This window comes from Cuculus canorus, chromosome 2 (assembly GCF_017976375.1).
Source record: "Cuculus canorus isolate bCucCan1 chromosome 2, bCucCan1.pri, whole genome shotgun sequence".
In the NCBI taxonomy this organism is placed as follows: domain Eukaryota; kingdom Metazoa; phylum Chordata; class Aves; order Cuculiformes; family Cuculidae; genus Cuculus; species Cuculus canorus.
The window spans coordinates 160,239,796-160,263,320 of NC_071402.1; the positions used below are offsets into that span (position 1 = coordinate 160,239,796).

The following is a 23,525-nucleotide window of genomic DNA, read 5'->3' on the forward strand; positions in this document are numbered from 1 at the left end:
CACGCCAGAGAGCAGATGGAAACGCTTCTGTGTTCTCCAGTGCTTCTCCAGCCTTTTCTTCTCTCCTGGAGAGCAAACACCCTGCGGTTGCTTCAATCCAAGAGAGGACTTGCTCTCACCAGGTTTCTCCAGTGGTGGAATCCCCATCCCTGGAGGTGTTTAAAAGATGGGGAGATGACACGCTTAGAGATCTCATCCAATAGTGGACAGGTATGGTCGGACTTGATCTCAAAGATCTTTTCCAACCAAGTGATTCTATGGTTCAACGATTCTCAAGGTCCACCTTGAGAGCATCAAACCAGCAACGACGTGATCTGATGCTCCATCAAGAACAAGTTCAGGAGGTCCTACCTCCGGCACAGGGATGGAAAGAGGTTTGATTAGCAGTAACCACCAGTCTTGCTGCTCTTCCTACTGTTTATTGTTGATAAATCTATGGTGGACACAAACACGAGATGGTTTCTGAGGTGGCTTTGCTTGTGTTGAATGCGAGGTTCCAGGCTGAGCGGACATCTGCTACGTGACATGCAGGAACGAGAGGGGTTTGTTCTTCCCAGCAGTTCTCAGAAGCCCAGATTTCTTCTGCATTTGCTCGAGGGATGACAAAGTTCTGGCGTACGCGTCCTGGCAACAAAACCAAGAGAGGATCGTTAATCGCAGGAGCATCCGGATGGAAAAGAACTTTGAGATCTTTGAGTCCAATCGTCCCCTGTCCACTACGAAACCAGATCCTTGAGCACCTCATCTCCCCATCTTTTGAACATCTTCAGGGATGGAGACTCCACCACCTCCCTGGCCACCTCCTCTCATCCCATCTCTTGTTCCTTGGGAGAAGAGCTCAGCACCCACCTCACCACAACCTCCTTTCCAGGAGCTGCAGAAAGCCATGAAGTCTCTCCTCCTCTTCTCCAGGATAAACAACCCCAGGTCCCTCAGCCACCTCTCACAAGTGCTCCAATGTGAGTGAGCTCTAATTTGAGGTCGCTTTTCCAAGCAGAACTTGGTCCCTCAAAGCAGGGAACAAGAAGTCCTGAGAAGAAGCTCCTCCTGAGCACTGGAGAGGTGGTTTGGAGATGTTTTCCTACAAACATTCATGGATGAAGGCGGGCGGCCCTCTCGCTCATAAACACTCCATCTTTTTGAAGTCCCGTCAAGCTCAGGGCCTCGGTGGGGCCTTACGGTGAGCCCTCACCAGGAAGGAACTAGAAGTGATAAGTGTTGGGATTGGGTTTTAGCAGAAGACCGGACAGGATTGAGCCTTTACATCACGCAGAGACAGCGATCATAGAATCAGAGAATAGTTTGGGTTGGAAGGGACCTCAAAACCCATCCAGTTCCAACCCTCTGCCATGGGCAGGGACACCTCCCACTGGATCAGGGGGATCCAAGACTCATCCAACGTGGCCTTCAACACCTCCATGGATGGAGCAACCACCACTGCTCTGGGCAACCTGTTCCTCCCACCCTCACGGTGAAGAATTTCTTCCTAATCATAGAATCAGAGGAATCACCAGGTTGGAAAGGACCCATCGGATCATCAAATCCAACCATGCCTCATGGTTGTCTCATCAAAGTCTTCTCCTTCCAATTTAAAGCCATTCCCCTTCATCCTGTCACTCCAGAGCCTTGGGAAAAGCGCCTCCACAGCTTTCTTGTAGGCCTTTTCAGTCCTGGAAGCTGCTCTAAGGTCTCCTCGGAGCCTTCTCCAGGCTGAAGAACCCCAACTCCCTCAGCCTCTCCTCGTAGCATCATCTCAAAGAGCTTAGTTGTGCTACGGAACCAAACCAGCATCTACCAAAACATCCTCCATTCCAGAAGAGTCCCAACACCTCGTGCGGCAGCGAGGTGCAGAATCGCTCTCCAAGGCCCATCGGAAGGGAGTAGGTGGAACCGTGTCCTTCAGGGATTACCTTTAGATCAGTTTTCATTCTCGCATTGTAGAACGAGACCGAAGCCGGGCACGCTGGCAGCGTTTTCTCCTGCATCTGCTTGAACCTCTCCTGGTCATCTTCCTCCTGCCAGCAGAAAGACAAACCTCACTCCATGTGAAGAACACACATCTGGAGACACAGATGTCAACCGATCCCGTTTGAGTGTTCATACAACAACCTCTTGGAAGCCTCAGAAGTGAGAAGTCCCCTCACTTCCACGCCTTAGGGGAGCAGATTTAGGCAGGACCAATCCATCTGCAAGCGTAAAGCCCCCTCAGATGTCTCCTCAGGGCCGTAACGACTCATGGGATCATGTTCCTCCCTCTGCAACACCCTGGAGGTGTTGAAGGCCACGTTGGATGGGCCTTGGGCAGCCTGATCCAGCAGGAGGTGTCCCTGCCCATGGCCATGGGTTGGAACTGGATGATCTTTGAGGTCCTTTCCAACCCGAATTATTCTATGATTCTATAACGTGGCTTCATCAGGAATGCCAAGAGATCTCAGCCACCCCACAGTGGTGGTTTCTAACCAGAGAGCTGGTTGGGCATCAGCTCCTACAACACGAAACACAATAACGACGCTGTAAACATTACGGATGTGGAATGGAGAGAAGCGTTCCAGCTCCTCCTCCCACCTCTGGGCAATTTGCCTGGTTACTCACAGCAGATGACCAAATCCTTCAACCACGCCATCCTATTTTAGCCTTTTAACGGTAAAGTGAACGAGAAAGCAAGATGGACCTCCAGCTAACTGGTGTCTGCATCTCAGCACGTTGGATTTCAACGTCAACCACTCTGCGTGGAGAAAGGGACAGAGGTGCCACCTCCTCCTCCTCCCAGAAGCTGAGTTGTGCCCTCGTGACCACACCGTGCGTGGTTCTCAAGGAGAATAAGCCAGAACAACTCACCAGGCACATGACTCTGTTGATGGGAATCCTTCCAGGTCTGATGTTCCCACCAGGTTTCAGAGCTTTCTGAACATCCTTTGGAATAAAAAAGGATTCGTTGTACCAGGTCTCAAACTCTGCAAAGCAAAAAAAAAACCCGAGAGATATAATAAACACGGCTGTAATGATTGAGGAGACAAAGGTGGATTGCTCTTGGCTTCATGTCCACGGATCCGATGGGACCTCAATTCTCTGATGGGACCTCTGAGCTCCAAGCTCTGGAGTCTCAGACTCTTGGAAAGGTTGATTAAGAAGGAGAGGACACGCTTGGGTGGCCCAGGAAGTCTGGGAGGTGGTGGCCGTCCCCTGGGCTGTGTCGCCCGAGGCCACTTCCCCGGAGATGACACTCCATCCTGGAGTCATCTCACCTGGAGAAGACCTTTTTGAGGGACCGCGAAACATTTGGAGATCAGATTTCACCTCCAAATGCTACAGCTGCCCAGGCACTTTCCATCCCATAATAGGCAGTGAGAACACCAAGCAGGTGCAGGAATTGTATCCTTGTTCACGTAGGCGTTTCCCAGGCGTTTGCCACCAAGCGGATCTGCTCGGCTCAGTCCCTCTGGCACGTTCCGTCACGGAGCAGGACAACCCACAGCTCCAGAAGAAGTCCAAGAGGAACTCCAGGAACGGAGCTGCTTCGGGCTGAGGTCAGGAAGGAGAACCAAGGTGGAAACCAGAGCCTGGTGCCGTGGACGTGATGGAACAGCACTGACTTCATCCCCTGCACTGAGCTCGGAGATGACCTCTTCGCTTCAGGATGGCACAGAGGTCGGATAATCATAGAATCACTGGGTTGGAAAAGACCTTTGAGATCACCAAGTCCAACCGTCCGGTGCACCACTAAACCAGGTCCCTGAGCACCTCATCTGCCCGACTTTAAACCCCTCCAAAGGATGGGGACTCCACCACCTCCCTGGGCAGCCTCTGCCACGGCCTGAGGACCCTTTCCAGGAGAAAATTTTGCCTGATATCCAATCTGAACCTCCCCTGATGCAACTTGAGGCCATTTCCTCTCATCCCATCTCTTGTTCCTTAAGAGCCCAACACCCACCTCACCACAACCTCCTCTCCAGGAGCTGCAGAGAGCCATGAGGTCTCCCCTCAGCCTCCTCTTCTCCAGGATAAACACCCCCAGGGCCCTCAGCTGCTCCCACAACCCTTGTTCTCCAGCCCCTTCCCCACCTCCGGTCCCTTCTCCGGACGTTCTCCAGCTCCTCAAGGTCTTTCTTGGAGTGAGGGACCCAAAACTGACCCCAGGATTCGAGGTGTGGCCTCACCAGCACCGAGTCCAGGGGGATGATCCCTTCCCTGCTCCTGTGGCCACCCCAGGGCTGATCCAAGCCAGGATGCTGGTGGCCTTCTTGGCCACCTGGGCCACCACTGGCTCGTGTTCAGCCGCTGTCAACCAAGACCTCCAGGTTCTTCTCCTCCAGGCAGCTTTCCAGCTGCTCTTCCCCATGCCTGGAGCTGCACGGGGTTGGTGTGACCCATGTGCAGGACCCAGCATTGACCCTGGTTGATCCCCATCCTTGAGGAGCTGGAGAACGTCCAGAGAAGGGACCGTAGCTGGAGAAGGGGCTGGAGAACAAGGGTTGTGAGGAGCAGCTGAGGGCCCTGAGGCTGTTTAGTTGAAGAAGAGGACGCTGAGGGGAGACCTCATGGCTCTCTGCAGCTCCTGGAAAGGAGGTTGTTGTGAGGTGGGTGTTGGGTTCTTCTCCCAAGGAACGAGGGATGGGATGAGAGGAAATGGCCTCAAGTTGCACCAGGGCAGGTTCAGGTTGGACATCAGGGAAAACTTCTTCTATGAAAGGGCTCTCAGGCCGTGGCAGAGACTGCTCAGGGAGGTGGTGGAGTGTCCGCCTCTGGAGGTGTTTCAAAGCCGGGCAGATGAGGTGCTCAGGGATCTGGTTTCATAGTGGACAGGGACAGTTGGACTCAATGATCTCCAAGGTCTTTTCCAACCAACGACTCTGAAGTGTTCCAGTACTGAGCTGCTCTCACGCTCGCTGGCTGAACCGGAGGCTGTTGGGAAACCACTCGGATGAGACAGTACCTGAGATAAGTTTGTTCCGGCACTGGTCCACCAGACGTTGGCAGTACTGGACTTCTGCTTTCAGGTCCTGCAGCTCAGCATAGGCAGATCTGTACTCCTCCTTCAGGTCCTTCAACTTCACGATGAGTAGAAACTCCTTCTCATCAATTATAATCTGTCCTTTCTCATCAACGTACTCTCCTGGAGGGAAAGAAAAGGAAACGAAGGTTCTCATGAAGGTGGAGAAGGGTGAAGAACAGTCCTCATATCTCAAACCACATGAGGTTAACCACATGACTGACGTTTCCTTGGACAACCCTTCAACAAAGACAGGGTTGGATGATGTGGGGCAGAAGTTACTGTTGACCTCTTGAACCTGCTCAGACACGGGTCCTCCCTGAACATACGCGGATGAAGAAAGACACCCAAAGGACAGCCTGACGGCGTCTCTCTTGGAGCTTCTACGGCGGCTGCTGAGGAACTCCCTGAGCAGCCACGATAAGGGGGGGTTGAGACAAAGGGTTGGTCAACGCTTTGGGGACGGTTAAAACAGTGCTGTTTCCCTGTGATAAACATCTCTTCTTCTTGGGTTCCCTCAAATCAGTTCGTTCCCGGGGCCTCCACAATAAACCATCAGGTGGGAGAAAGAGCAAAGGCCCACCTTGAAGTGTCGCTCAGCCTTTTTATGGCCATAAAAAGGCTGAGCGACACTTCAAGGTGGGCCTGTGAGAACCTCATGAAGTTCAACAAGACCAACTGTAAGGTCCTGCACCCAAATCGGGGCAATCCCACGCACAAATCCAGGCTGGGTGGACAATGGATTGAGAACAGCCCTGAGGAGAAGGACTTGAGGGAGGAGAACCTCAACGTGAGCCGATAACACGTGCTCATAGCCCAGAAACCGTGTCCTGGGCTGCATCCAAAGCAGTGGGACAGCGGGTGAAGGAGGGGATTCTGCCCTTCTGCTCCGCTCTGGTGAGACCCCACCTGGAGTTCTGAGTCCAGTTCTGGAGTTCTCAACGTAAGAAGGAGATGGAACTGTTGGGATGGGTCCAGAGGAGGTCACGAAGATGATGCGAGGGCTGGAAAACCTCTGCTATGAGGACAGGCTGAGAGAGCAGAGGTTGTTCAGCCTGGAGAAGGCTCCAAGGAGACCTTAGAGCAGCTTCCAGGACTGAAAGGGGCTCCAGGAAAGCTGAGGAGGAACTTTTTCCAGGGATCTGGAGTGACAGGACGAGGGGGAATGGCTTTAAATTGGAAGAGGGAAGATTTAGATGAGACATTCGGAAGAAATTCTTCACCATGAGGGTGGGGAGGCCCTGGCCCAGGTTGCTCGGAGAAGCTGTGGCTGCCCCATCCCTGGAGGTGTTGAAGGCCACGTTGGATGGGGCTTGGATCCCCCTGATCCAGTGGGTGGTGTTCCTGCCCATGGCAAGGGGTGGAACTGGCTGGGCTTTGAGGTCCCTTCCAACCCAACCCATTCCATGACTCCTGCTGAGCAGCGGCTCACCGTGCTGCCACCGCTCCCGCTTCTGATCCTCCAGAGCCTTTTTGATGCCTTCCATCTCACGCTTGATGACGTTGATCCTCTGCGCTACCGCACTGCTCCTCTTCTTCCGGTCGAGGAGGATGCTTTTGTTTTCTTTAAAGATCCGGCTGATCTCGCTTCCGTTCTCCTTCTTAAACTGCTCGAAGGCCACTGGCTTGGGTGGAGGGGAGCTGCAACCAAGTTCAAAGGACACACACATAGACGTGAGTCGTCCGGTATCTGAAGGGCCTCCAAGAAAGCTGCGGAGTGGATGTTCCCAAAGGAATGTGGGGATGGGACGAGGGGGAACGGGGATAAACTGGAGAGGGGCAAAGTTAGACTGGACGTAAGGAGGAATTTCTTCACCATGAGAGTGGTGAGGCCCTGGCACAGGTTGCCCAGAGAAGTTGTGGCTACCCCATCCCTGGAGGTGTTGAAGGCCACGTTGGATGGGGTTTGGAGCACCCTGATCCAGTGGGAGGTGTCCCACTGGCAGGGCATGGAACTGGATGGGTTTTGAGGTGCCTTCCAAGCTAAACTAGAATATGATTCCATGAGGTCCGGTTGTTCTGCTCCGCAGGGTGACACGGTTTGTAGGAGCATCCACAGCCAAGCTTTATGGATGGTATTCCATGGGCCCGTTACGATCCGGCTGCAGGAGCAGCACCGTGGTATCATCTCCAGGCCAACCTTCCCACCCGCTTTCCCCCACAGCTCCCAGAAGAGAGAGTTTTCAGCGTAGAAACCATCTTTCTTAGGAGCTGCCTCAGAACCGAATCTTCCTCGGGAAGTGGAACTTTTAACGGTCTGAATTTTCAGACAAAATAATGACTATTGGTCACAGAATTCTGGAATGATTTGGGTTGGAAGAGACCTCAAAGCCCATCCAGTTCCAACCCCATGCCTTGAGCAGGGATGGGATCTGGGTGATGGTAGATTAGAACCATAGAACCGTGAAATGATTTGGGTTGAAATGGACCAACGCCCATCCAGTTCCTCCCACTGGATCAGGGTGATCCAAGCCCCATTCAACGTGGCCTTCAACCCCTCCAGAGATGGGGCAGCCACCACTTCTCTGGGCAACCTGTTCCAGGGCCTTCCCACCCTCAAAGGAGAACATTTCTTCCTAAGATCTCACCTCAATCTCCCCTCTTTCAGCTTCAAACCATACTCCCTTCCAAGGAAAGCTTACCTGGGCCGGTGGGAATCCTCCATGGGCACTGCCTTTGAGACCTCTGCATCAGTGGTTGCTGTATCCTGGTCACTCACGACCTCTTTCACCTCCAGATCCTCAGTGGATGGCGTTACTGGGATTTTTGATGGTAATAAAGCATCCAGAGCGGTCACACTAGGACAGCTCTTGACTTCTTCCTTCCTGACAGGGGACATAAAGATGAGAGTGATTGATGGTCAGCGGCTGAACACGAGCCAGCAGTGGCCCAGGTGGCCAAGAAGGCCACCAGCATCCTGGCTTGGATCAGCCCTGGGGTGGCCACAGGAGAAGGGAAGGGATCGTCCCTCTGGACTCGGCGTTGGTGAGGCCACACCTCGAATCCTGGGGTCAGTTTTGGGGCCCTCACTCCAAGAAAGACCTTGAGGAGCTGGAGAACATCCGGAGAAGGGAACGGAGCTGAGGAAGGGGCTGGAGAACAAGGGTTGTGAGGAGCATCTGAGGAACCTGGGGGTGTTTATCCTGGAGAAAAGGAGACTGAGGGGAGACCTCATGGCTCTCTGCAGCTCCTGGAAAGGAGGTTGTGGTGAGGTGGGTGTTGGGCTCTTCTCCCAAGGAACAAGAGATGGGATGAGAGGAAATGGCCTCAAGTTGCACCAGGAAAGGTTCAGATTGGATATCAGGCAAATTTCTTCCTGGAAAGGGCTCTCAGGCTGTGGCAGAGGCTGCCCAGGGAGGTGATGGAGTCCTCATCCCTGGAGGTGTTTCAAAGCCGGGCAGACGATGTGCTCAGGGATCTGGTTTCGTAGTGGACAGGGACGGTTGGACTTGGTGATCTCAAAGCTCTTCCCCAACCAAAAGATTCAGTGATTCTATGATTCCAAGGCATTGCCCATCTCCTCAAGGTCTCATCCAACTCCTCAAGGCTTCATCCTTCTCCTCCAGGTCTTGCCCCTTTCCTCCAGGCTTCATCCCACCCTGGGCTTTGCTCCCCCACCTCTCCAGATATCTCACTGTCCCCCTCGTTGCCCTCAGCCTCACCTCCTCAAGATGTTGTTTAGCTCCTCAGGTCTTGTCTCCCCACCACCCATGAGCTAAACCTCCATGAGCAACACCAGCCTGGTCTGCACGAGACAGGCAGTGTGACTTCAAAGAGATTCGCAAAAGTCTTTTCCAGATCTTCTTCCATCTCCCTAAAAATAAACTGAGCATCACGTGGCCACTAAATCCTCAGTGGTTCCTCTTCTCTCTTGCAAAAGGACTTTGGGGAAATGCCAGGAAGGAACCGAGCAGATGCTCTTGGCCACACAAGTCGTACAAACTACCAAAGGTGGGACATCACTTCTATAAACTGGAGGAACTTTCTGAACTCACTCCTGATCGCCGGTTCCTCCTTCCCTTTCAAAACCATAGAATCATACAATGGGTTGGGTTGGAAGGGACCTCAAAGCCCATCCAGTTCCAACCTCCTGCCATGGGCAGGGACACCTCCCACTGGATCAGGGGGATCCAAGCCCCATCCAACCTGGCCTTCAACACCTCCAGGGATGGGGCAGCCACAACTTCTCTGGGCAACCTCTGCCAGTTCCTCACCAGTCTCATGGGGAAGAAATTCCTCCTTATGTCCAGTCTAACTCTGCCCCTCACCGGTTTATCCCCATTGTCCCTCATCCCATCCCCACACGCCTTTATGAGCAGCCCCTCTCCAGCTTTCTTGGAGCCCCTTCAGGTTCTGGAAGGTCACTCTGAGGTCTCCTCAGAGCCTTCTCTTCTCCAGGCTGAACAACCCCAACTCTCTCAGCCTGTCCTCGCATGGGAGGTTCTCCAGCCCTCGCATCATCCTTGGAGCCTCCTCTGGACCCATTCCAACAGCTCCGTCTCCTTCTTCTGGTGAGGGTTCCAGAACCGGTCCCAATCCTCCAGATGAGAGGAGCAGAGGGGCAGAATCCCCTCCGTCCCTGCTGGCCACGCTGCTCTGGATGCAGCCCAGGACACGGGTGGTTTCTGGGCTGGGAGCGCACATTGCCGGCTCATGTTCATCTTCTCCTCTCCCAGCACCCCAAGTCCTTCTCCTCAGCGCTGCTCCCAATCCATTCTCCACTCAGCCTGGAATTGTCCCTGGGGTTGCTCCAGCTCAGGAGGAGGACGTTGCACTTGGCCATCCTCCATGGGATGCCCATCACACCTCGACCAGATGCGGTCGCTGCGATGATACATTATCAGGGAAAAGGGAGAGCTCTGTGGCTGCTGAACTCACTTGGACACCTGCTCATCGCTTCTCCTGGATATCTTCTTCTCACCACGTCTGGATGAAAAAGGAGCAGTTCTAGTCCCAACATCCCGTCCTTCCTCTTTCCACACGAAATGACCATCAACATCAGCCACACCTGCCTGGAAACAAGAAGAAATAAAACATGGATCAGGAAGCATTAGAGCTGTCCAGACCTCATCTGGAGGATTGGGACCAGTTCGGGAATCCTCAACAGAAGGAGATGGAGCTGTTGGAACGGGTCCAGAGGAGGCTCCAAGGATGATGCGAGGGCTGGAGCACCTCCCATCCGAGGACAGGCTGAGAGAGTTGGGGTTGTTCAGCCTGGAGAAGAGAAGGCTCCGAGGAGACCTTAGAATGACCTTCCAGTACCTGAAAGGGCTCCAAGAAAGCTGGAGAGGGGCTGTTCCCAAAGGCGTGTGGGGATGGGACGAGGGACAATGGGGATAAACTGGAGAGGGGCAGAGTTAGACTGGACATAAGGAGGAATTTCTTCCCCATGAGGGTGGTGAGGAACTGGCAGATGTTGCCCAGGGAAGCTGTGGCTGCCCTGGAGGTGTTGAAGGCCACATTGGACGGGGCTTGGATCCCCCTGATCCAGTGGGAGGTGTCCCTGCCCATGGCAGGGGGTGGAACTGGATGATCTTTAAGGTCCCTTCCAACTCAAACTACTCAATGATTCAATGATTCAATGATTCTAGACCACAAAAGCCGTCCCCAGCAGCTCTTCCACGCTGTTGTACGATCCAACCTGAAAATCCGTATTAACTACCAAGTGTTTCATCGATTCCCAGAATCGTTTGGTTGGAAGAATTTCTTCCTAATGTCTCATTTCAATCTTCCCCTTCCAATTTCAAGTCGTTCCCCCTCGTCCTATCACTCCAGGCTCTTGGAAAAAGTCCCTCAACAGCTTTTCTGGAGCCCCTTTCAGTCCTGAAAGCTGCTGTAAGGTCTCCCTGGAGCCTTCTCCAAGCTGAACAACCCCAATTCTCTCAGCCTGTCCTCACACAGGAGGTGCTCAAATCATCTCCGTGGCCTCCTCTGAACTTGCTCCAACGGATCCAGGTCCTTCCTGTGCTGAGGACTCCAGAACTGAATGGAGGACTCCAGAACTGAATGAAGGACTCCAGAACTGAATGAAGGACTCCAGGTGAGGTCTCACCAGAGCATGAATGCCACTCTTGAAACTGGTGCATCTCTACTCCCTGCAAGTGTTATGACACACTCATCCCACGAACAATCCCGAGCTTCAGGTTTTAGTGGAGAAAAGTTGAGCACAGGAGGCGAGTCAAGATTTCAGCAGGAAAGGATCCCACTCAGAAATGGATTCCGGGTGAGGTTTCGGGATCCAGGAATTACCTTCTGAACAGCAGCGACGGCAGCAAAGTCACTTTTGTCTATCAGAGCGTACTTCCTTCGCAATTTGTCCTCCACCTCACGCTCCTGATGGCTGGGAGAGAAAAGAGCTCCTTACCGGGGTGTCCAAGGAGGACTATTTAACGTATTAAGAGCAGTAACACCTGCCAATATCAGATTGCCAAAGCTCTACGGCCTTTGCCCGGCAGCTCTTCCATCCTGGTCTACGATTCAGTCTGGAAATGTGTTTTCCCTACAAAGTATTTCATAAAATCATAGAATTGTTTGGTTGGAAAAGACCTTGGAGATCATCGAGTCCAACCATCCCTGTCCACTACTAAACCAGATCCCTGAGCACCTCATCTGCTTGGCTTTGAAACACCTTCAGGGATGGGGACTCCACCACCTCCCTGCGCAGCCTCTGTCATGGCCTGAGAACCTCTTCCATGAAGAAGTTTTCCCTGATGTCCAACCTGAACCTCCCCTGGTGTAACTTGAGGCCATCTCCTCTCATCCCATCCCTCGTTCCTTGGGAGAAGAGCCCAACACCCACCTCACCACAACCTCCTTTCCAGGAGCTGCAGAGAGCCATGAGGTCTCCCCTCAGCCTCCTCTTCTCCAGGATAAACACCCCCAGGGCCCTCAGATGTTCCTTGTTCTCCAGCCCCTTCTCCAGCTCCGGTACCTTCTCCAGATGTTCTCCAGCCCCTCAAAGTCTTTCTTGGAGTGAGGGACCCAAAACTGACCTCAGGATTCGAGGTGTGACCCCAACAAGTCCAGGGGGATGATCCCTTCCCTTCTCCTGTGGCCACCCCAGGGCTGATCCAAGCCAGGATGCTGGTGGCCTTCTTGGCCACCTGGGCCACTGCTGGCTCATGGTCAGCCACTATCAACCAAGACCCCCCAGGTCCTTCTCCTCCAGGCAGCTTTCCAGCCGCTCTTCCCCACACCTGGAGCTGCACGGGGTTGGTGTGTCCCACGTTCAGGACCTGGCACTTGGCCTTGTTGAACCTTATCCCATTGGTCTCATCCCATGGATCCACCCTGCCCAGATCCCTCTGCAGAGGTGCCCTTCCCTCCAGCAGATCAACACTTCTGCTCAGGTATCTTACCTTAAGATCAGTTTGAACTGCTTAAACACCTCCTGGACTTGCCTGACACTCAGTATCTGAGGAGAGATGTAAACAGGGAAGATCATAGAATCATAGAAGGGATCTTCAAGATCATCCAATTCCAACCCTCCACCATGGGCAGGGACACCTCCCACTGGCTCAGGCTGCCCAAGGCCCATCCAACGTGGCCTTCAACACCTCCAGGGATGGGGCAGCCACAGCTTCTCTGGACAACCTCTTCCAGGGCCTCACCAGTCCCATGGGGAAGAAGTTTCTCTTTATCTCCAGTCTAACTCTGCCCCTCTTCAATTTATCCCCATTGCCCCTCATCCCATCCCCACACGCCTTTGGGAACAGCCCCTCTCCAGCTTTCTTGGAGCCCTTCAACGTACTAGAAGGTCTCTCTAAGGTCTCCTGGGAGCCTTCTCCTCTCCAGACTGAACAACCCCAACTCTCTCAGCCTGTCCTCGGACGGGAGGTTCTCCAGCCCTCACATCATCCTTGGATCCTCCTCTGGACCCGTTCCAACAGCTCCATCTCCTCCTTCTGGTGAGGATTCAGGGGGATCCAAGCCCCATCCGACCTGGTCTTGAACACCTCCAGGAATGGGACAGCGAGAGCTTCACTGGGCAACCTGGGCCAGTGTCTCACTACTCATGGTGAAGAAATTCCTCCTCATGTCCAGTCTAACTCTGCCCCTCTTCAATTTATCCCCATTGCCCCTCGTCCCATCCCCACACGCCTTTGGGAACAGCCCCTCTCCAGCTTTCTTGGTGCCCTTTCAGGTTCTGGAAGGTCATTCTATGGTCTCCTCAGAGCCTTCTCTTCTCCAGGCTGAACAACCCCAACTCTCTCAGCCTGTCCTCGGATGGGAGGTTCTCCAGCCCTCGCATCATCCTTGGAGCCTCCTCTGGACCCGTTCCAACAGCTCCATCTCCTTCTTCTGGTGAGGATTCCAGAACTGGCCCCAATCCTCTGGATGAGGTCTCCCCAGAGAGGAGCAGAGGGTCAGAATCCCCTCCGTCCCTGCTGGCCACGCTGCTCTGGATGCAGCCCAGGACACGGGTGGTTTCTGGGCTGGGAGCGCACGTTGTGGCTCCTGTGGAGCTTCTCCTCCCCAACACCCCAAGTCCTTCTCCTCAGCGCTGCTCTCCATCCCATCATCCCCCATCCTATCCTGAAACCACGGATTGCCCCGACCCAGGGGTAGGACCTTGCCCTTGGCCTGGTTAACCCTCATGAGGGTCTCACAGCCTCACTTCTCCAGCCAAGTTTGCAGAAGCTCACAGTCTTTCAGAAGACATTTTCATTGATTCTGTTTTGGGATGGAATCGGTATTTAAGTCATTTTTTCTATTGGGAAGCGACTTACATCGATTTCATTGATGGCTCCTTTTAGGAATTGAGTGACTTGAGATTTTATCTCTGCGACCTCGGCGTCGGTCAGAGGTTCATAAGTCACCGTTTGATTTACCTACGGAAAGGGATGAATAATTAAATATCAGTGAATTTCAATAAGCCAAGCGAGTTCCAGCCCGGTGAACGCCTGACATCGCTCTGCTCCTCCCAGCGAAGCTTTAAGTTTAATTTCTGATTGCGATTTCTCATCATCTAAGTCAAAAGTACACGGGAAGCGAAGCAGAAAGCGGAAGAAAATCACACTGGACACTGAGTTAAACCGATCCTGCTGCAAAACATGGATATCGACAAAGCCTTAAGTAGGTCCCATCCAAGGTGGTGCAGCCCGTTCCTTACCGAGATGTGACGCGTGGTCAGTTCCTGCCTCAGAAGCATAATCTCCTTCTCCAAAGCCTTCACTGTCCACTAGAAGGAAAGCAAAAGAGGGAGCAAATGACTACATCGAAGGATCACAGAATGGTTTTGACTGGAAAGGACCTTTAAGATCATGGAGTCCAAGCACCTATCCAGCCCTGCTAAGCTCACCATCACACCATGTCCTCAAGTACAACATCTACTCGGCTTTTAAGCCCTTCCAGGGGTGGCAACGCAACCACTCCCTGGGCAACCTCTTCCAATGCTTGACAACCCTTTCAGGAATTCCTCCTGATGTCCAACCTAAATTTCACGTGGCACTTCTTGAGGCCATTTCCCCTCGTCCGGTCAGTAGCTACCAGGGATTAAAAAACACCACCCACTTCACCACAACCTCCTTTTTGGCAGTTGTAGAGAGCTGCCCAAGGTCCATCCAGCTTGGTCTTCAACATCTCCAGCCACAATTTCCCTGGGCAACATCTGCCAGAGCCTCACCTCTCTCATGGTGAAGAAATTCCTCCTTATCTCCAGTCTAACTCTGCCCCTCTCCAGTTTATCCCCATTGCCCCTCATCCCATCCCCACACGCCTTTGGGAACAGCCCCTCTCCACCTTTCTTGGAGCCTTTCAACGTACTAGAAGGTCTCTAGAAGGTCTCCTCGGAGCCTTCTCTTCTCCAGGCTGAACACCACCAACTCTCTCAGCCTGTCCTCGGATGGGAGGTGCTCCAGACCTCGCATCATCCTTGGAGCCTCCTCTGGATCCATTCCAACAGCTCCATCTCCTTCTTCTGTTGAGGATTCCAGAACTGGACACAACACAAAAGGTCCCACATGTCTGGGAAGATTTGCCCATCTGCATGACTGCATCCTCTAAATGTAATTAAATAGCAATTAAAACAGTTTAATACAAATCCATTTTATCATACACCTAAACTCAGCGAAGTTCAGTTTGGATGATGAGCACTAAATCATCAAACTGCTGAATTTTCCTCTCATTTTTAAGGTCATTATCCTAAATCCTGGAGACCTCAGCGCAAGAAGGACATGGAGCTGTTGGAACGGGTCCAGAGGAAGCCACGGAGATGATTCGAGGGCTGGAGAACCTCCCGTAGGAGAACAGCTTGAGAGAGTTGGGGTTGTTCAGGCAGAAAAGGCTCCGAGGAGACCTTAGAGCAGCTTCCAGGACTGAAAGGGGCTCCAGGAAAGCTGGGGAGGGACTCCTGATCAGGGAGTGCAGGGAGAAGACGAGGGAAACGCTTTGAAGCTGAAAGGGGAGAAATTTAGTTTAGATTTTAGGAAGAAATGTTCTCCTGTGAGGGTGAGGAGGCCCTGGCACAGGTTGCCCAGAGAAGCTGTGGCTGCCCCATCCCTGGAGGTGTTGAAGGCCACGTTGGATGGGCCTTTGAGGAACCTGCTCCAGTGGGAGGTGTCGCTGCCCATGGCACGGGGTGGAACTGGGTGGGCTTTGAGGTCCCTCCCAACCCAACCCATTCCATGGTTCTATGATTTTCCCCTAGTGGCCACATCAGGGACTGAGAACCCAAGCAGGTGATCTTTTAAGGTTCCTACCAATCCAAACCATTCCATGATTCCATGACTCTATGATAAATATCAATAAAGCTGAGAAAACCTCTTCCATTCCTCTTCTCTACGTACCTCTCGGTCGTACGTCTCATTGATGACCGCCTCCGTCGTGATACATTTCATTCTGGTAGCGAAACGAAGAGAAGACAACTGAAAAACATGGGGTTGAAGTCATTAAAAAAGAGATATTGGTGAGGATATCATTCGCGTGATCGATGACCACTTAACCACATCAGATCCCACAACTCAAGACACACAAAAGCTTTTTAACTTCAAGGAGCAATATAGGATTTCTCATTCCAGGAGCGTATCTGGAGCTCACTGTTCTCTACGTGATTTGGCAACTCGAGAAGATTGGTTGGAACTGGATGATCTTTATTGGCAACTTGAGATGATTGGTTGGAACTGGATGATCTTTATTGGCAACTTGAGATGATTGGTTGGAACTGGATGATCTTTATTGGCAACTTGAGATGATTGGTTGGAACTGGATGATCTTTATTGGCAACTTGAGATGATTGGTTGGAACTGGATGATCTTTATTGGCAACTTGAGATGATTGGTTGGAACTGGATAATCTTTATTGGCAACTTGAGATGATTGGTTGGAACCGGATCATCTTTAAAGTCCCTTCCAACCCAACCCATTCGATGATTCTACGATGGCTTTGTCTTTTCTGCTCTGCAAGTGGACAGCCGCGATCTCAAAAATAGCCGCTTCCATCTCTAATCAAAATAACACATCCTATAAACTCCAAATCACACATGAGGGGCCTTCCGGCTTCATTCCTCTTCATGGAATCTTGAAAAGAAGTCCTGATCCAGTGGGAGGTGTCCCTGCCCATGGTAGGGGGAAGGAACTGGATGATCTTAAAGGTCCCTTCCAACTCAAACTATTCCACGATCCTCCAATTCGCTCTCCCCTGGGCCAATCCCCACTCAGCTCTTTCCATCACGAAGCAGATTGGCAGAGCCGTGTGGTTCCCCGAGTCTCTGAGATAAGATGAGATGATCCAACGCTTGTGACGGATTAGGAAGGATGTTCCTCCAGGAATCCTTCCATAGCCTCCAGAGAGAATTCCTTAAACCCAGGCATGGCCAGAGGCAACAGCAGAAGGAACAAGACTTGAATTCAACGGGAATCAGTTCACTTACGGTCTCTTCCACATGCACAGCTTCTCCGTGGATATTTGCCACTAGGACAGTGTTGCAGTTTCCTCCTGGGAAAAATAATAAGAAAGAAAAAGCAAGGAATATAATTTGGAGGGGTTTTTGTTGTTGCCTTTTATGGGATGTATTACGTGTTGACCAAAAAAAGAAGCAACAAAGAACGTAAGTATGTCACTGTCCCCCTAAATAATATATATGATCATAGAATGATTTGGTTGGAAAAGACCTGTGAGATCATCAAACCCAACCATCCCTGTCCACCACTAAAGAGCTCCTCATCTGCCCGGCTTTCAAACACCTCCAGGGATGGGGACTCCACCACCTCCTGGGCAGCCTCTGCTGCAGCCTGAGAACACTTTCAGCGAAGAAATTCCTCCTGATATCCAACCTAAATCTCCCCTGGAACATTTTGAGGCCATTTCTCCTTGTCCTGTCAAGGGCTCCCAGAGAGAAGAACCCAACACCCACCTCACCACAACCTCCTCTCCAGGAGCTGCAGAGAGCCATGAGGTCTCCCCTCAGCCTCCTCTTCTCCAGGTTAAACACCCCCAGGGCCCTCAGCTGCTCCCACAACTCTTCTTCTCCAGCCCCTTCCCCACCTCCGGTCCCTTCTCTGGACGTTCTCCAGCCCCTCAAGGTCTTTCTTGCAGTGAAGGGCCCAAAACTGAACCCAAGATTCGAGGTGTGGCCTCACTAATGCTGAGTCCATGGGGACAATCCCTTCCCTGCTCCTGGTGGCCACCCCAGGGCTGATCCAAGCCAAGTTTGAAGCTAAAAGATGGGAGATTGAGATGAGATCTTAGGAAGAAACGTTTTCCTCTGAAGGTGGGGAGGCCCTGGAAGAGGTTGCCCAGAGAAGGGGTGGCTGCTCCATCCCTGGAGGTGTTGAAGGCCACGTTGGATGGGGCTTGGATCACCCTGCTCCAGTGGGAGGTGCCCCTGCCCATGGCAGGGGATGGAACTGGATGGACTTTGAGGTCTCTTCCAACCCATCCCATGGTTCTGTGTCAAAGGAGCTGCTCATCTGATGAGGAAACCCAGATATCTTTTGAACAACAAACCACTTCCGTGGGTTTATTCATGATGGCCTTAGGATGTGATGGAAAAACACGGTTCTCCAGGTGTTGGGACTACACGGTTCTTACCTAGCGAGTCCTTGAGGACGTGAGTGAGTTTGCTTTGTCGGAAGGGGATGTGCTCCCTCTTAGGATCAGCCAAAGCGATGATGATTTGCTCAAGGAAGGATAAAGACTTGTTGATGTAGGTGGCTTCTTTGAGAACCTGTCCTTCAGACTGCAAAGAAGAGCAAAAAGCAAAGCATTTCCACGACTTGCTGAACCGCAGGAGAAAGCGTATTCCTTATCGAAGGTAAGGATCTCATCCAGATCCAATAAATTCCCAATCCGGAGCTTTCTTTGGTTTCAAAACAAGCTTTCAGCACCTCAAATTTAAATTACAAGTGAGTAGACCTTCCAGCACATAAAGGGGACCACCAGGAAAGCTCTTTATCAGGGAGGACTGGGTTAGGACGAAGGGGAATGGTTTGAAGCTGATAGATGGGCTCCTTTGTTTTACGAAACAGGAAGCTGCTGAAGTGGTGGGACAGAAGCTTTCCCACACAGAAAACACGGGATAAAGGAAATTCCATCTCGTATTTGAAGGCTATGGATCAGCTAGAAAGAGTCCAGAGGAGGTCATGAAAATGATGCGAGGGATGGAGCACCTCCTGTAGGAGAACAGGCTGAGAGAGTTGGGGTTCTTCAGCCGAGGAGACCTTAGAGGAGCTTCCAGGACTCAAAGCAGCTCCAGCAAAGCTGACCAGGGTGTCTTTATCGGGGAGGGCAGGAAGAGGATGTGTAGGAATGGTTTGAAGCTAAAAGAGGGGAAATTGAGATGAGATCTTAGGACGAAAACATTTCTTGTGAGGGTGGGGGAGGCCCAGGTTGCCCAGAGAAGATGTGTCTGCTCCATCCCTGGAGGTGTTGAAGGCCACGTTGGATGGGGCTTGGGGCAACCTGATCCAGTGGGAGGTGTCCCTGCCCATAGAGGGGTGAGGAAATCCTTCCTTATATTTAACCCAAATCTGCCCCTCTCCAGTTTATCCCCATTGCCCCTCGTCCTGTCACCACAAACCTTTATGTCCCTCTCCAGCTTTCTTGGAGCCCCTTCCGGGACTGGAAGGTCGCTATTTATCACGGGCTGAATTCTACTGTTGGGAAAACCCATAATTTCACCTCCGCGCTGTTGATTACGCGACTTTCTCGCCACTAAAATCCTGTTTCCATTACTTACTCCAGTCTTGCTCAGCTTCTCCGAACCTGCCAGGTCGATTAAGTTGATTTTCGAACGAATGTATTTGACGTCTGAGAAAGCTCTGAAACAAGACTAAAGGAGAAAGGAATATAAACGGAATTACAGTTAAAACCAGACCAAATCCTCCATCATTTGAGTCCATCCAAACCCTGACGGAGCTCTTACCTCAATATAAATAGTGAAGATGCAGTGGGATCTGGATGAGTTTTTATTCAGTGTGTGCTCTGCTATCACTCTGTTGGTCTCACCCTGCAAAAGAAGTCAAAAATCAATGATTTGGAATTGTTGGAAAGGGTCCAGAGGAGGTCACGGAGATGATCCGAGGGCTGGAGCACCTCTACTGTGAGGACAGGCTGAAAGAGTTGGGGTTGTTCAGCCTGGAGAAGATTCCAGGGTGACCTTAGAGCAGCTTTCAGTGCTGAAAGGGGTTCCAGGAAAGCTGAAGAGGGGTTATTTATGAGGGCTTGGAGTGATGGGATGAGGAGGAACGACTTTAAATTGGAAGATTTAGAGGAGACATCCGGAAGAAATTCTTCCCAATGAGGGTGGGGAAGCCCTGGAAGAGGTTGCCCAGAGAAGTGGTGGCTGCCCCATCCCTGGAGGTCTTGAAGGCCACGTCGGATGGGACTTGGATCACCCTGATCCAGTGGGAGGTGTCCCTGCCCATGGCAGGGGTTTGGAACTGGATGGGCTTTGAGGTCCCTTCCAACCCAACCCATTCCATAATTCGATGAAAGATGCCGCTGTTAAGACCGTTTTCTTGGAGCACTGATACGGCTCAGGAAGAAATTCCATGTAGGTCAGCTGGTGGGTCAAAAAGGATCCCATATATTCCTCACTTTGTCACTCACTGACACCCTTACGTGACCACCAGGACAAGGAAAACGTCTCTCCGGTTGATTGAGGCTGCAAAAGGGGCAGGAAAGTCTTCTGATGTGAAGGGAAATTCCATGGCTGCCTTCACTATTTTTGTGTTGGCTGCAATTTCCAACGTTTTGTGGTCTCACCTCAATGTGTTTTCTCCACCACTTGACCTGCTCAGCACACACTGGGGAGCTGGGGAAGGGGCTGGAGAACAAGGGTTGTGAGGAGCAGCTGAGGAACCTGGGGGTGTTTATCCATGGAGAAGAGGAGGCTGAGAGGAGACCTCATCACTCTCCGCAGCTCCTGGAGAGGAGGTTGTGGTGAGGTGGGTGTTGGGCTCTTCTCCCAAGTGACAAGTGATAGGACGAGAGGAAATGGCCTCAAGTTGCACCAGGGCAGGTTCAGGTTGGACATCAGGAGAAATTTCTTCATGGAAAGGGTCCTCAGGCCATGGCAGAGGCTGCCCAGGAGGTGGTGGAGTCCTCATTCTTGAAGGTGTTTAAAAGTCGGGCAGATGAGGTGCTCAGGATCTGGTTTCGTAGTGGACAGGGACAGTTGGACTTGATGATCTCAAAGGTCTTTTCCAACCAAACAACTCTATGATTCTACCCACAATAAAGAGCAAAGAGGGCTGAACCTCTTTCCACCATCCCCACCACCCACCTCCACCTCCCTCAGCTAAGCCAAAAAACCCATAAAAACCAGATGAGATCTAATATTTGCTCTTCTTGCCTCAAAAAGGAGATGTAGAGCATCTTCCTCGTGTCTAACTGGATGTATGGATAAGCCCTTCACATAAACACCCTGTGGACAATCCACTATGGCCATTGGCACCTCGCTGGTCCCTTTGCTTCTCCCGGCGGACAGAAGGTCGACCAAAGTCTCGTTGTAGATCTCAAGGTAGGATATTTGGACGTTGATGACTGGGTCGACGGAATGAGCAACCGCTTTGAAGACCTGGACAAAGACAGAGGGTTTTTCAGTGGTGGAATCAGTTCATAAACAGAGATTTTAGCATTTGCTGTGAGCCTGAGGACTAAATCAATAGATTTAATACGATATCTCAAATTAATAGTTTCAAACCCAACACTTTCGAAGCCCTGGTGGCATCTGGGGAGCCTCAATATTTAACGCGAGCTAGAATTAACCAGGAATAACCTCCGCGAAAGGCAATAAAGCCCAAGCGGAGGATCTCTCCTGTCTTTATTTCTGGTTGTGTGTGTCACGTCAGCCCCACAGTGTGTGTCGGTCGTCTTTGTGCGAGCAGAGAGCATTCTGGAGGGTCTTTGCCTAAATTAAACAGAGCCGCTCCTCAGCGCAGCAGTAAATTTGGGTCTCCGTGCAGCAAATGGACTGAAAAAATCCTCTTCTTCCCGGTCAACACCATCAAGAGTGCTTCCAAACCAGCACCGTTAGCAACGCACGAGGTCACGGTGCACTAAAACAAAGGGATAAAATGTGTTTCAAAGCTCCTTTAATTCTTTAGTGATCATCACCGGGTTGAGGGAAGAGCAGAAGGTGAGGGAGAGGATTCTGCCCCCGTGCTCCACTCTGGTGAGAACTCACCTGGAATCTCATCTCCAGTTCTGGAATCTCCAATATAAGAAGGAGATGGAACTGTTGGAGTAAGTCCAGAGGTGGCCACGGAGGGGATTCAAGGGCTGAAGGACCTCTGCTCTGAGGACAGGCTGACAGAGTTGGGGTTGTTCAGGCAGGAGAAAAGAAACCTCCAGCGAGACCTTAGAGCAGCTTCCAGGACTGAAAGGGGCTCCAGGAAAGCTGAGGAGGGGCATTTTCCAAAGGCCCGGAGTGATGGGATGAGGGGGGAATGACTTGAAGTTGGAAAGGAGAAGATTTAGATGGGACATTAGGAAGAAATTCTTCACTATAAGGGTGGGGAGGCCCTGGAAGAGGTTGCCCAGAGCAGTGGTGGCTGCTCCATCCCTGGAGGTGTTGAAGACCGGGTTGGATGGAGCTTGGAGCAACCTGATCCAGTGGGAGGTGTCCCTGCCCACGGAAGGGGTTGGAACTGAATGGGCTTTGAGGTCCCTTCCAATCCAAAACAATCAATGATTCCATGATCTTTGATATCAGCTCTTGCTGATACTCACGACCGTGTTTTGACACATTGAAAGTATCCGTTGTTTACCTCCACCAATCCTTTTTTTTCCCCCTCTTCATTTTATCTGACCCATCCTAAAATCATTGATTGTTTGCGGTTGGAAGAGACCTTAAAGATCATCCAGTTCCAACCCCTGCCATGGTCAGGGACACCTCCCACCGGATGAGGCTGCCCAAGACCCATCCAACGTGGCCTTCAACACCTCCAGAGATGGGACAGCCACAACTTTGTCCTTATTATTTTTTCCAGCCTCTTTTCTCCCGCAAATCCAGTACCTGCTGTATCGCCCGGGGTATAATTCCTCGATGCCTGTACTCCGCAGTATCTCCCGTCATGGTGTAAGTTTTACCAGCGCCCGTTTGCCCATAGCACATTATTGTGCCTGGAAAAGATTCCAAAGCGAAAGAATCAGCATCAAAAGAACAGCATCCAGGTTTGGATCAGCCCTGGGGTGACCGACGGGAGCAGGGAAGGGATCGTTCCCCTGGACTCGGTGCTGGTGAGGTCACACCTTGAATCCTGGGTGGAGTTTTGGGCCCCTCAATCCAAGAAAGACCTTGAGGAGCTGGAGAACATCCGGAGAAGGGAACGGAGGTGGGGAAGGGGCTGGAGAACAAGGGTATGAGGAGCAGCTGAGGGCCCTGGGGGTGTTTATGCTGGAGAAGAAGAGGCTGAGAGGTGACCTTATCGCTCTCCGCAGCTCCTGGAAGTTGGGTTCTTCACCTAAGGAATAAGGGTTGGGACAAGAGGAGATGGCCTCAAGTTACACCAGGGAGAGTTTAAATTGGACATCAGGAAAAATTCCTTCACAGAAAGACTTGTGGCGCCCTGGCAGAGGTCTCCCAGGGCAATGGTGGAGTCTCCATCCCTGGAGGGGTGCAAAAAGTGTGTAAATGTGGCACTTGGGGACACGGTTTGGTAGGCACGGTGGGGTTGGGCTGATGGTTGGACTGGATGAGCTTTGAGGTCTTTTCCAACCTGAACGATCCCGTGATTCTATGATTCTAATCAACTCAGTAGGGAGCCCTCCACTTCCCAACCGCGACATCCAAAGGATCCTTCCTTCCGATCAAATCATCCCAATAATAAAGCCAGAATAAAATTACCGTTGTAGCCAATCAAAGCTTCGGACACCAATTTCTTCGCCACAGCCTCGTAAGCCGCCTCCTGCGAGGTGTTGTGAAGGACACCGTCCAGCCGAAAGGACCAGTCCGTGCGACGGTTATTCACAATTCCTTTCTTGGCGTCTTTTTTGACGTATATATCTATGCTCTGAAAGCCAAAAAGAGACGAAGAGAACGTCAACGGCCCCGAAAAGATGCTCTAAAAAAAACCCAAAAGGAACGCGGCTG

The 23,525-nt window shown here is 51.8% G+C and overlaps 1 protein-coding gene across 8 annotated transcripts in view; it reads right to left on the bottom strand.

The window, feature by feature from the left end:
• Nucleotides 1-374: 374 nt before the first annotated feature.
• KIF9 (kinesin family member 9) overlaps nucleotides 375-23,525 on the bottom strand; it is a 57,257-nt gene continuing 34,106 nt past the window's right edge. For 4 of the 8 annotated variants that reach the window (XM_054059207.1, XM_054059205.1, XM_054059206.1 and 1 more), the window contains 19 exons: nucleotides 23,280-23,445; nucleotides 22,449-22,555; nucleotides 20,784-21,008; nucleotides 19,353-19,436; nucleotides 19,167-19,259; nucleotides 18,020-18,167; nucleotides 16,860-16,924; nucleotides 15,778-15,855; nucleotides 14,103-14,171; nucleotides 13,720-13,821; nucleotides 12,349-12,404; nucleotides 11,240-11,330; nucleotides 9,869-10,002; nucleotides 7,633-7,815; nucleotides 6,423-6,631; nucleotides 4,934-5,113; nucleotides 2,839-2,954; nucleotides 1,911-2,015; nucleotides 375-624 (listed from right to left, as the gene is read on the bottom strand). In XM_054059207.1, coding sequence (XP_053915182.1) covers nucleotides 517-624; nucleotides 1,911-2,015; nucleotides 2,839-2,954; nucleotides 4,934-5,113; nucleotides 6,423-6,631; nucleotides 7,633-7,815; nucleotides 9,869-10,002; nucleotides 11,240-11,330; nucleotides 12,349-12,404; nucleotides 13,720-13,821; nucleotides 14,103-14,171; nucleotides 15,778-15,855; nucleotides 16,860-16,924; nucleotides 18,020-18,167; nucleotides 19,167-19,259; nucleotides 19,353-19,436; nucleotides 20,784-21,008; nucleotides 22,449-22,555; nucleotides 23,280-23,445 — 2,319 coding nt within the window. In that variant the 3' untranslated portion in view covers nucleotides 375-516. Of the gene's footprint in view, nucleotides 625-1,910; nucleotides 2,016-2,070; nucleotides 2,726-2,838; nucleotides 2,955-4,933; nucleotides 5,114-6,422; nucleotides 6,632-7,632; nucleotides 7,816-9,868; nucleotides 10,003-11,239; nucleotides 11,331-12,348; nucleotides 12,405-13,719; nucleotides 13,822-14,102; nucleotides 14,172-15,777; nucleotides 15,856-16,859; nucleotides 16,925-18,019; nucleotides 18,168-19,166; nucleotides 19,260-19,352; nucleotides 19,437-20,783; nucleotides 21,009-21,617; nucleotides 21,740-22,448; nucleotides 22,556-23,279; nucleotides 23,446-23,525 lie in introns of those variants that run through there. The other 4 variants (XR_008448619.1, XM_054059208.1, XM_054059209.1 and 1 more) reach the window with 4 other exon arrangements.